This window comes from Carlito syrichta, unplaced genomic scaffold, assembly GCF_000164805.1.
Source record: "Carlito syrichta isolate Samal-C Ts95f unplaced genomic scaffold, Tarsius_syrichta-2.0.1 Scaffold304713, whole genome shotgun sequence".
NCBI classification, from domain to species: domain Eukaryota; kingdom Metazoa; phylum Chordata; class Mammalia; order Primates; family Tarsiidae; genus Carlito; species Carlito syrichta.
In genome coordinates, this window is record NW_007248809.1 from 9,762 (window position 1) to 22,243 (window position 12,482).

The following is a 12,482-nucleotide window of genomic DNA, read 5'->3' on the forward strand; positions in this document are numbered from 1 at the left end:
GAAAAAAGTAGTTTTTTTTTTTTTTCGAGTCAGAGTCTCACTCTGTCGCCCAGGCTGGAGTGCAGTGGCACGCTCACGGCCACTGCAGCCTCGACCTGCTGAGCTCAGGTGATCCTTCCATCTCAGCCTTCCAAGTCGCTGGAACTACAGGCATGCCCCACCACCCCTGGCTAATTTTTCTTGATTTCTTGTAGAGATGAGGTCTCCCCAAGTTGCTCAGGCTGGTCTCGAATCCGTGGGCTTAGGCAACCCTCTCACCTCAGCCTCCCAAAGGGCTGGGATTACAGGCTTGAGCCACTGTGCCCAGCCTAGCAGTTTTTGTCCAAAAATGGCATGGCCCCCATGGTCCACCCTTCCTAGTCAACTGATCTTATCCAAGCAATTTAGTTTTTGTTTCCTCGGATGAAAAAAGTCCTCAAAGGGAAACGTTTTGCTAATGTGGAAGAGGTGAAACCAAAAATGACAGAACTAAAAGGCATCAAAATGGATGTTCAGGCCGGGCTCGGTGGCTCAGCCTGTAATCCCACGCCTTGGGCGGCTGAGGTGAGTGGATTGCCTGAGCCCGCGGGTTCAGACCCGCCTGGGCAACTTGGCGAGACCTCATCTCTACAATAAATCAAAAATTAGCCGGGCGTGGTAGCGCGCGCCTGTAGTTCCAATTACTCGGAAGGCTGAGGCGGAAGGATCGCCGGAGCCCAGCAGGTCGAGGCTGCGGTGGCCGGGAGCGGCCACTGCACTCCAGTCTGGGTGACAGAGTGAGACTCCAACTCAAAAAAAAAAAAAAAAAAGTTTTTGAAAAGTCTCATGGTATTCAGCTATATTTACCTATTAGCCCTTCACGCCGTTATGATCTAATCTTATAGCCCTCCTCATATTTACCAAAGATTTTGGTACCTGGTGTTCCTTTCCTATCTTTAAATTTCACCATTTATTTTCTGGCTTTTCATTTCCACTTCAGCCACTTTATTCCATGGCTCTGCCCTGGACTTCATCACCTCCTAGAGATATTTCACCCTGAGTTCATTTGGCACTTTGACCACAGGGCTCTCACAACCATTGTCTGTGCTGCATTGGTCTTCAATGGCCTCAGAGGCCTGCAGTTTCATGATTCTTATCTCAGCTCCAGGCTAGTTTAATGACCTGAGCTATAGTATCAGTAGTCTCTCTCTCTTTTTTTTTTTTTTTGCAATAAAATCCCAAGCCTAAACAAATACTATAATTCTTTTTTGGGGGTGGGTTGGGGAAGATTCAGAGTCTCACTTTGTCATCCAGGCTAGAGTGCCGTGGCACGATCATGGCTATTGCAGCGTCACCTGGACTCAGGTGATCGTTCTGCCTCAGCCTCCCTAGTAGCTGCCACTACAGGCACAGGCCATCACACCTAGCTACTTGTTTGTTTTTCTTTGTAGAGACGAGATCTTGCTATGGCTGTGTTGCCTAGGCTGATGTCGAACACCCGGGTTCCAAGCAATCCTCCTGCCTCAGCTTCCCAAATGTAGGGATTGCAGGTATGAGCCACTGCGCCCGTCGGAGTGCTGTAATTCAAATTTTCTGCTGCTGCAGCCTGGTAGCTGAATTCTGTAAAAAAGTAACCAATGAAAGCCGGCTTTTCAATCTCAGCAACCTCTTTCAAAGTTTCTCCACTCTTCTGCGGTCTCCTTCCTTGTGTAAGAACCTAAACCTGGGCCGGGCGTGGCAGCTCAGCCTGTAATCCCAGCGCTTCGGGAGGCCAAGGTGAGTGGATTGCCTGAGCCCGCGGGTTCGAGACCCACCTGGGCAACTTGGTGAGACATCATCTCTACAATAAATAAAAAATTAGCCGGGCGTGGTAGCGCGCGCCTAGTTCCAGTTACTTAGAAGGTTGAGGCGGAAGGATCACCGGAGCCCAGCAGGTGGAGTCTGCAGTGGCCGGGAGCGACCACTGCATTCCAGTCTGGGTGACAGAGTGAGACTCCAACTCAAAAAAAAAAAAAAAAAAAGAACATGGAATGCTACAGTACTCAGTCGGTGTTTAATAAACCCTGAGCCTCGACAGGATCCGATAAAAAGAAACATGAGCTCGGCTCGGTGGCTCAGCCTGTAATCCCGCGCCTTTGGGAGGCTGAGGTGAGTGGAGACCCGCCTGGGCAGGCGAGACCTCATCTCTACAATAAATACATTTTAAAAAACTAGCCGGGCGTGGTAGCGCGCGCCTGCAGTTCCAGCTACTTGGAAGGCTGAGGCGGAAGGATCGCCGGAGCCCAGCAGGTCGAGGCTGCGGTGGCCGGAGCGGCCACTGCACTCCAGTCTGGGCGGCAGAGTGAGACTCCAACTCAAAAAAAAAAAAAAAGAAACATGAATCTACGCTCCACCAGCTTCATTCATTCCTTTCCTACCCCCCGTTCCTCTCTAGGCTCCTCCTCCCAAGACTCTCGCGATACTTGGTGTCTGGTCCCGTGCCGCAGCTGAGCGGCGTACTTCTCGCGAGGCTACAGGCAGCGCCGGGCCAGACATGGCGGAAGGTAGGGTTTTTGTGGAGCCGCGCGGGAAGGCGCGGAACTGTGGGGGCGCTGCCGGCCGGGCGAAGTGGCTCTGGGAGGGGGCGGCCAGGCGTGGTCGCTTAGGGCCCCTCGGGTCTCGCGAGCCTTCCTTTCCAGCCTCTCCTGGGCTCTAGGGCCGGGGTCCGGAGTGCGGTTCCTATGGCAACGCCCCTCCCGCGTCGCCGACCCCAGGGGACCAGGACGGGCCCGAGGGCCGGGTCGCTAGGTCTCGCGCCAGCACGGGGTGCAGGGGTGGACCCCGAGGGCGGCGGGAAAGGCGCCTTTGATTATCGGCGGTGCCGGGACGGCGGGGAAGTAATCCTTCTCCTTAGGAAATCGAAACTGCTGTCTTGGCATGTCCTGCATCCGGAAGGGTGCATCCCTGAGCTGCGGAGAGCGTGGACCCTCCTGGGGTGAGGGTGGGGCCCCCGCTGCGAAGGGCCCACGGGCCTGGTGGGCGCGCACCGGAGCCCCTGCGCTGTCCGGGCCAGGCTTGCACACGAGGGGGTTTGCGTGGTTCGGGAGTTGGCCAAGGTCACACTGCTTGCAAGAGGCTGGAAAACCAGGTCTTTGGTCCTTTCCTCCCAGTCCAGTCCGTACTCTTCTTTGGTGCTCTCTTGATGACATTGCAGGTAAAGGCAATCTGGTCTCTCAGGTTTTGCCTCCCTTAACGCAGCAGTGTTAGAGTACTTCATTGTCAAAGCCTTATTGTACAGGTGGGGGGAAAGAAGGCCCAGAGATGGAGTGTCGCTGTCAGAGACCACACAGTGACTCTGGAATTTGAGCGTGCTTCTCCTCTTTACCCGTTATTGAAGAAAAATACTCCTTGTTTGGCCTTTGTTTATTGAGTGACTGCAGTGTCCCCGACCACGATCTGTCCTGTTGCTTTTGAGTTAAGCTTTGACTGAACCTATCATTTGTTGGATCTTAGATTTGGGCAGCACTTGGCAATTTGTAGGTTTTTTTCATTTGGTTTAGACTTCAGAAAATTCTCAAGAAAGAGACTGGGAATGTGTGTTATTTGCCCTTTAAAGATAAAAGAGTTAAGGCCAAAGTTACAGAGATATCTGGGAATGGCTTTTTCCACCATGATGTTGGAGGGGGAATATCTCTAAAAGCAGAGGAGGAAGAAAAGGAACAGAAAGAAAGCCAAGGCATCCCCTCAAGTTGGTTTTTGGGTAAATCACTGAATGTTGTTTTACACAGCAGGCAGCCAAGGAAGTAGAACTGTTCTCACAACAATGAGGTTGGGTAATAACCTTCAGAAAGGACTTATTGTGAGGCAATGGCTAGTCTAGCACTTTTACACTAGGCAGGGAAATTGAGGAGTGTTTTGGGGACACATTACCAGGTTGAAATTGTGGAGGACAGCTGGTTTTTCATTCGGCAGTTTTGCTGAGCACCTGCTTTGCTTTACAGTCAGGTTTCAGTCATGAGGAGCTCATACAGGCTGAGGACAGTGTACTGATTATTATCATACAAGTGCCTTTAAAAATTTTTGTTTACGGGCCGGGCTCGGTGGCTCAGCCTATAATCTCGCACTTTGGGAGGCTGAGGTGAGTGGATTGCCTGAGCCCGTGGGTTTGAGACCCACCTGGGCAACTTGGTGAGACCTTATCTCTACAACAAATCAAAAATTAGCCAGGCGTGGTAGCAAGCGCCTGTAGTTCCAGCTACTTGGAAGGCTGAGGTGGAAGGATCGCCGGAGCCCAGCAGGTCGAGGCTGCGGTGGCCGGGAGCGGCCACTGCATTCCAGTCTGGGTGACAGAGTGAGACTTCAACTCAAAAAAAGAAAAAAAAAATTTTGTTTACTTTTGAGTCAGTCTCACTCCGTTGTTCAGTCTGGAGTGCAGTGGCACGCTCACAGCCACTGCAGCCTCTACCTGCTGGGCTCAGGCAATCCTTCCACCTCAGCCTTCCAAGTATCTGGAACTACAGGCATGTGCCACTACGCCTGGCTAATTTTTGATTTTATTGTAGTGACGAGGCCTTGCCAAGTTGCCTAGGCTAATCTCGAACCCCCCGGGCACAGGCAGTTCTCTAGTCTCTGCCTCCCAAAGTGCTGGGATTACAGGCATGAGCCACCGCGCATGGCCTGTATTTTATACTTTTTAGAGACAGGGTCTTGCTCTGTCCTCCAGGTTTAAGTACAGTGGCACAATCATAGTTCACTACCACCTAGATCCTTCTGCCTCAGTCTCCACAGTAGTTAAGACTACAAGTGTGTGCTAGCATGCCTGGCTAACTTTTCTTTTTTCTTTTTTGTAGAGATGGGATTTCGCTATATTGCTCAGATGCAGGTCTCGAACTCCTGGCCTCAAGCAATCCTCCCACCTTGGCCTCCCAAAGTCCTGGGGCTCCAGGTGTGAGCCACCATGCCTAGCCAGGTGGTTTGAGATATATGTTAGGGTAGTCTTGAGAGACTTCTTGCCAGTGGTGTATATACCTCAAACACCACAAACATCCTTTCAGAGTTATATTGGCAGAAGAGAGATAAATAAGTAAGCACTTTCATGAATTTCTTACTGTACAGTTTTTCTTTTACCCTTTTTTAATGTCCTAATTTCCTGGCCTCTGTAAGAATTTAAGCTTTTTTGAAACTGTGTTGCAAATTTTGACTAGGAGGAATTGAGCAAGGCATTCTGGGTGAGTTAACTCATTAAACTGAAGGTACTTGCAGTGCAAAGGAAGGCAAAGTTAGCTGGAAAATATTTTGTGGGATATTACTTGTTTAATACTGCTTGTACTTTTTTTTTGAGTTGGAGTCTCACTCTGTCACTCAGACTGGAGTGCAATGGCACGTCCCCAGCCACCACAGCCTCTACCTGCTGGACTCTGGCAATCCTTCCGCCTTAGCCTTCCAAGTAGCCGGAACTACAGGCATGTGCTACCATGCCTGGCTAATTTTTGATTTATTGTAGAGAACGAGGTCTCACCAAGCTGCCCGGGCAGGTCTTGAACCCTCGGGCTCAGGCAGTCCACTCGCCTCCACCTCCCAAAGTGCTGGGATTACAGGCTGAGCCATGGAGCCCGGCCTGCTTGTACTTTAATCAGAATTGTCAGGGCCTGCTATACATGTTCTGACATACTCATTTAAATATAGACAAAGAGCAAAAATCTGTGTCATGAAACAACTGAATTTTCTGTAAGCACACTTTATAGAACTTTTTTGATACTTTTTATTGTTTGGTGGTATGAGAGTGTGGGAAATAGCCCCTAGTAATAGTAAGTAGAATCTTGAGAGACTGAGTATGCAATAGCTTCTTAGTAGATTCATTTAGATAATAGCCTTCTTTCCTTCCATCAATCCATGGCTATTAATTTGGCCATCTATATTTAGCCAAAGTCTGCCCTAAAATTAGCTTTTACTCTACATCTCTGTGGCTGTCCTACTAGTCTAAGCTTCTTTTTAACTCAAGTAAACTGCTTCAAAAGCCTCCTACACACGTGGTCTTCCTGCTTTTAATTTTTCTTCCTTGATTTTGTTTTCACAGTTTCTAAGAAAGTGTTCCCTTTAAAACATAAATAACAGCCTGGACAATATAGCAAGACCTCGTCTTTACAAGAAATAAAAACTAACTGGGCTTGGTGGTACATGCCTGTAGTCCTAGCTACTTGGGAGGCTGAGGCCATATTGTCTGAGCCCAGGAGGTTGAGGCTGTGGTACTCTAGCCTGGGCAATAGAGTGAGACTCTGACTCACACAAAACAGAACAAAACAGAAATAAGATCACATCTCTCCCACTCTTCTCAATACACCTAATCCTACATCCCCAACTCTCATGGTTCTCCATGATCTTAAAATATATTCCAGAGCCTTCCAATGACCTCCAAATCCCAATAGGGTGTGGTCCCTGCTAAGCACTTGTGACCTTCTTTCCTACTTATTTTGACTGTGCTCTGCCACACTGCTTTGCTGCCTTCCTTGCTGTTCTTTGTATGTGCTCAGCATGCTTCTATCTTTGCATCTTTGTCCTCATAGTTCCTTTGGCTTAGAACAGTCTTCTGCCATTTCTCCATACAACTGACCAACTTTTATTCACTCAGGTGTGTCTGTTCAGGTGTAATCTCATGAGAGAACTTCCCTTATTGAAATATAAACCCCATGGGATCAGGGACTTTCCTCTGTTTTGTTCATTGCTGTATCTTCCAACTTAAAATCATGCCTGTGGTTGAAGGAATGTATTAATTTATTGAACATCATTTGCCAACCCTCAGGAAAAGTTGCCTGGATACATCCTTAGCCTCTTGCCAAGCCCAACATTTATTATTCTCTTAATAACATCAGTCTGTTAGGAGCTACCTAATCTATTTACTGGCTCATTTTAGCTTTAGCAAGTGAAGTGTAATGCTTTTGGATGTGGATTTGAATCCTGGTTTACTCCTGTGATCATAAGCATGTCAGTTCATTGCTCTCAGTCCCAGTTTTCTCAACTTTAAAAGGGATATTGACCAGGCTCGGTGGCTCAGCCTGTTATCCCAGCACTTTGGGAAGCTGAGGCAAGTGGATTGCCTGAGCCCGTGGGTTCGAGACCAACCCGGGCAACTTGGCAAGACCTCGTCTCTACAATAAATTAAAAAATTAGCCAAGAGTGGTAGTGTGTGCCTATAGTTCCGGCTACTTGGAAGGCTGAGGCAGAAGGATCACCGGAGCCCAGCAGGTTAACACTGGGGTGGCCATGAGTGTGCCACTGCCCTCCAGCCTGGGTGATAGAGTGAGACTCCAGCTTAAAAAATAAAAATAAAAAAAATAAAAGGGATATTGCCATCTCACAGGTAGCTGTGAGAACCAGAAAAAATAGTGTTTGAAGAACATATTTATATTTAGCCGAGTGCCTAACGTTTTGACCCTGGCATGCGATCTTTCTCTTAGTCTCCTTTTAAACCAATCTCCACTTCCCTTCCTCAGTAGTTTTTTGTAAATGATTTATTGAACAGAAAATTTATCACAGCTTTTATTAACTTAATGGAATTTGGTTAGAAAAATACTTTTGACAACTCAAGTAATTAGGGAAGACATTCCATATTCCAGGCATTCACTGACTAATACAATAGTCACTAACCACATGTGGCTACCTAAATTTATTTAAAATTAAAAATTAATTCCTTAGTTGTACTGGTTCCATTCCAAGTGGTCAATAGCTACGTGGCTAGTGGCTCCCTTATTGGATTTTTTTTTTTTTTTTTTTGAGTTAAAGTCTCACTGTCACCCAGACTGGAGTGCAGTGGCCGCTCCCAGCCACTGCAGCCTCGTCCTGCTGGGCTCTGGGAATCCTTCCGCCTCAGCCTTCCAAGTAGCCGAAATTACAGGCACACGCTACCATGCCCGGCTGATTTTTGATTTATTGCAGAGATGAGGTCTCACCAAGTTGCCCAGGCAGGTCTCGAACCCGTGGGCTCAGGCAATCCACTCACCTCAGCCTCCCAAAGCACAGGATTACAGGCTGAGCCACCGAGCCTGACAGGATAGCACAGATTAATAGAACACTGGCATCAGTGCCCAAAGTGCTGTTGGATAGTGCTGTTCTAGAAAATGCTTGTCAGCATAGGCTGGTAGAAATAGGGAGAGAGGAAACTTTGCTCTTTCCTTTTTTGAAATTTATCTGTTTATTGTTTCATCATTCAATAAGTATCCCAGGCCACTGATAATTAAATGTAGTCTGGAGACCTCTCAGGCACTATTCCTTTTATGCCATTCTTCTCTTTTCTCTACCTTTCCTTTCAGGTCTATCACCAGTTGTAGCTGTTAGCTTTCTCCTTGGGGGTTATTTTCATGGAGAAGCAAAGTTTATCCATTCACTATGTGACTGTGGATGTGTCAGAGTAAAGCTACTGAATTGTGCTGAGATGTACAGGATTTAGTCACTGACAAGGTGATTTGCTGTAGACGATTTGAGACATTATCATGATTTGCAGTCACACTGAACAAAATGAGAAACTGCTATGCTCTCAGACTCGTGTTGAAACTGAGTAGCCCAAGGACCTTGGTATTTATTGAATTCCACATTGTAAGGCACCTTAGGGAGGAGAAGATAACCTTGGAATGGGGTGTGGAGTGGAAAGTAATTGGTGGTTAAAAAATAATAGCCAGATTTATAGCTTATTCACAGGGAACTCTGAGGTCTAAGAGAGGAGATTTTTTTTGAGTTAGAGTCTCACTCTGTCGCCCAGACTGGAGTGCAGTGGCTGCTCTCGGCCACCGCAGCCTCTACCCGCTGGGCTCCGGCGATCCTTCCTCCTCAGCCTTCCAAGTAGCTGCAACTACAGGCGCGTGCTACCATGCCCAGCTGATTTCTGATTTATTGTAAAGATGAGGTCTCGCCAAATTGCCCAGGCGGGTCTCGAACCCGCGGGCTCAGGCAATCCACTCACCTCAGCCTCCCAAAGGCACGGGATTTTGAGTTGGAGTCTCACTCTGTCGCTCAGGCTGGAGTGTACCTACCACCTAAACCTTGACCTGCTGGACTGAGGGGATTCTTCTGCCTCAGCCTTCCAAGTAACCGGAACTGCAGGTGCATGTTTCCATGCCTGGCTCATTTTTATTGTAGAGACGAGATCTTGCCAAGTTGCCCGGGCTGTTCTCGAACCCGCTGGCTCAGGCAATCCACTTGTCTCGGCCTCCCATATTGCTGGGATGACAGGCTGAGCCACCAAGCCCGGCCAGGAAGATACTTTTTAAGGAAGTGACCAGGAAGGTGTTTGGATGGTGAGGTAAATCTGTGCTGTGGGAGTTAGTGTTTGAGGTAGCTTGGGGAGAGATTACTATTCTGGGTGGAAAGCATAGTGGGGACTAAGGTTGGAAGAGTATGTTAAGGGCTAGATTATGAAAGGCATTTGAATTTTTTTCTGTGAGTCATAAGGGATGCTACTGAAAGTTTCCAGCCAAGGTAGTGACATAACTGGGATTGTCTGAGGTCTGATGAAATGACTACATTGTGGAGGATAGACTTGGAAGGAAAGGAAACCAGAGAGGAGTCTGTAGCAGTTGATGGTGAGCCATTTGTGAGCAGTGGTGCTGGTGAGGATTGATGTGGGAGAGGCTATAGAAACCTGTTTGAATATTGACAAGAGAGATATCAAAGGTGACTCGAATTCTATGTCTGGATGACTCAGGCAAATGACTGGACTTCTAGCAGAGAGAAGGAACAGATTTGAGAACAAATATCTTTTTTTGTTAAAGGAGCCAAAGTTTTATTTGTTCATTTCTTGCATTTGAAGTACTCTTCAATGATATCCTTGGCCTGAGATTCTTTGCCATAGTCCTTAACTACTACACAGCTGCAGCCAGCTACTTTACAAGTTTTTCCTCTGTCAGTTTTACAAAGGCCTATCATTCCCCTAGTTTCTTGTTGTCATCCACCTTAATTAGGTTGATTTGGTTTTCAGCACCAAGGACCTCCACCAACTTGACTAGGTAGACTCATCACAGTTGGATGCAAGCACACAGAGATGGGCCTGGCAATGGTCTAAGGCTTTGGCATCTTCGTGAATTCAACATGCTAGACCATTATGGATGAGGGCAGTCTTCAGCACCTTTTGTTTGTTTTTTTTGTTTTTGAGGTGGAATCTCACTCTGTTGTCCATGCTGGAATGCAGTGGCATGCTCACGGCCACCCTAGCCTCGACCTGCTGGGTTCAGGCAATCCTCCCTCAGCCTTCCAAGTAACTGGAACTATAGGCATGTGTCACCATGCCCAGCTAATTTTTTTTTTTTAAGTTGGAGTCTCACTCTGTCGCCCAGACTGGAGTGCAGTGGCCGCTCCCGGCCTCCGCAGCCTCGACCTGCGGGGCTCCGGCGATCCTTCCACCTCAGCCTTCCAAGTAGCTGGAACTACAGGCACGCGCTACCACGCCCAGCTAATTTTTGATTTATTGTAGAGATGAGGTCTTGCCAACTTGCCCTGGCAGGTCTTGAACCTGCGGGCTCAGGCAGTCCACTCACCTCAGCCTCCCAAAGGGAGAGACTACAGGCTGAGCCACCGAGCCCTTCTTAATTTTTTGATTTATTGTAGAGGTGAGGTATTGCCAAGTTGCCTGGGTTGGTTTTGAACCCGTGAGCTCAGGAAATCCTCTCACCTCAGTTTCCCAAAGTGCTGGGATTATAGGCATGAACCACTGCGCCCGGCTTCAGCACCTTTTATAAAGTCATGTTCACGTCCATTACACCTCCAGCAACAATGCCTTCCTTGGCCATGGTGGTGGATTTACCAATGACACGTAATCTTGAATGCACTTGCACCTCTGCTGAACTTCACAGCAGCAGAAAAAGAGCTGAGAGCAAATATCCTGACGTCAGTTTTGGACATGATATATGCCCAGTATACCTCTGTGTTTGTATCTAAGTTGGAAGTGTTCCCAGTCAAAAGACCATTTGTTGAAGAAAGTAGCTGGTTAGCTAATATTTGTTGAACATCTCCTGTGAAACCAGCCCAATCATCAGTGCTATCTATACAGGTGAGGTTTTGAAAGATGTATAAGTTACACCACTGACTTTAACACATAGGCAGACAAACCTAACAGAGTTGAATTACATTCAGGAAAAATGTATTTTTATCGTAGGTGCAAACTCTGATGCCACAGATGACAAAATGATCAAGACACAGTTTTAGCCTTAATGGAACTTGCACAACAGAGAGGGGAAGGCAACATGTTTCATATAAGAATATCGTGCTTTATTGTTAAACTGAGTTTTCTCTTCTATGTTGATTTTTTTGTTGTTGTTGAGTCGGAGTCTTACTCTGTTACCCAGGCTAGAGTGCAGTGGCACACTCATGGCCCCTGCTGCAGCCTCGGCCTGCTGGGCTCAGGTGATCCTTATGCCTCAGCTTTATACAGTCTTGACGGGCTCACACCTGTAATCCCAGCACTTTGGGAGGTGGAGGTAAGAGGATTGCCTGAACCCGCGGGCCCAAGACCAGCCTTGGCAACATGGCAAGACCTTGTCTATACAATAAATGGAAAATTTAGTGGGGCGTGGTGGCACACTCCTGTAGGTCCAGATACTTGAAAGGCTGAGATAGAAGGATTGCCTGAACCCAGCAGGTCGAGGCTGCGGTGGCCGTGAGTGTTTCACTGCACTCCAGCTGGTGACAGAGTGAGACTCCAACTCAAAAAACAAAAACAAAAAAAGACACAGTCTTAGCCTTAATGGAACTTGCACAATTGAGAGGGGAAGCCAACGTGTTTCAAATAAGCATATTGTACTTTACAGTTATACTGAGTTTTCTCTTCTGTGTTGATTTTTTTTGTTGTTGTTGGAGTCAGAGCCTTACTCTGTCATCTAGGCGGGAGCACAGTGGGACAATCATGATTCATCATAGCCTTGACCTCCTGGGTTCAGACAATCCTCCTGAGACGAGCTTCCACCAAGTTGCACAGGCTGGTCTCGAACCCCTGGGCTCAGGCAGTCCTCTTGCCTTGGCCTCCCAAAGTGCTGGGATTACAGACTTGAGCCACTGTGCTCTGCCGAAAGTCTGTAGTTTTAACCCTTACATCAGATCTGTAATTTTGAGTTAATTTTTGTATATAGTGGCGTAAAAAAGAAGAGATGTACTTTTTATCATATGGCTATTCAGTTGTTCCAATCCTATTGGTCTTTCCTCATTGAAGTGCTTTGACACAATTGTCAAATCATCTGGCTATATGTGAAGGTCTATTTCTGAAGTCTCTTTTGTTCTATTGCTCTGAAAATCTATCTTGACATCAATATGATAGTATCTTAATTGCTGTAGTTTATTAACAAGTCTTGAAATTGAGGCATGTCTGTGCTGCACCTTTCTTTTACTTTTTTCCTCTAGAATTGTTTTGACTATTCTAGGCACTTGGCACTTCCATATAAATTTTAGAATCTTGCCGGGTTCGGTGGCTCAGCCTGTAATCCCACACTTTAGGAGGCTGAGGTGAATGGATTGCCTGAGCTCGCGGGTTCGAGACCCGCCTGGGCAACTTGGTGAGACCTCATCTC

The 12,482-nt window shown here is 47.3% G+C and overlaps 1 protein-coding gene and 1 pseudogene across 2 annotated transcripts in view; one reads left to right on the forward strand and one right to left on the reverse strand.

Moving 5' to 3' along the window:
* The first annotated feature begins 2,443 nt into the window (after positions 1 to 2,443).
* Positions 2,444 to 12,482, forward strand: part of ANKFY1 (ankyrin repeat and FYVE domain containing 1) — a 93,594-nt gene continuing 83,555 nt past the window's right edge. The window contains exon 1 of one of the 2 annotated variants that reach the window (XM_021713753.1): positions 2,444 to 2,501. In XM_021713753.1, coding sequence (XP_021569428.1) covers positions 2,492 to 2,501 — 10 coding nt within the window. In that variant the 5' untranslated portion in view covers positions 2,444 to 2,491. Of the gene's footprint in view, positions 2,502 to 2,583; positions 2,835 to 12,482 lie in introns of those variants that run through there. The other variant, XM_008060733.1, reaches the window with a different exon arrangement.
* LOC110595856 lies at positions 9,718 to 10,712 on the reverse strand (annotated as a pseudogene).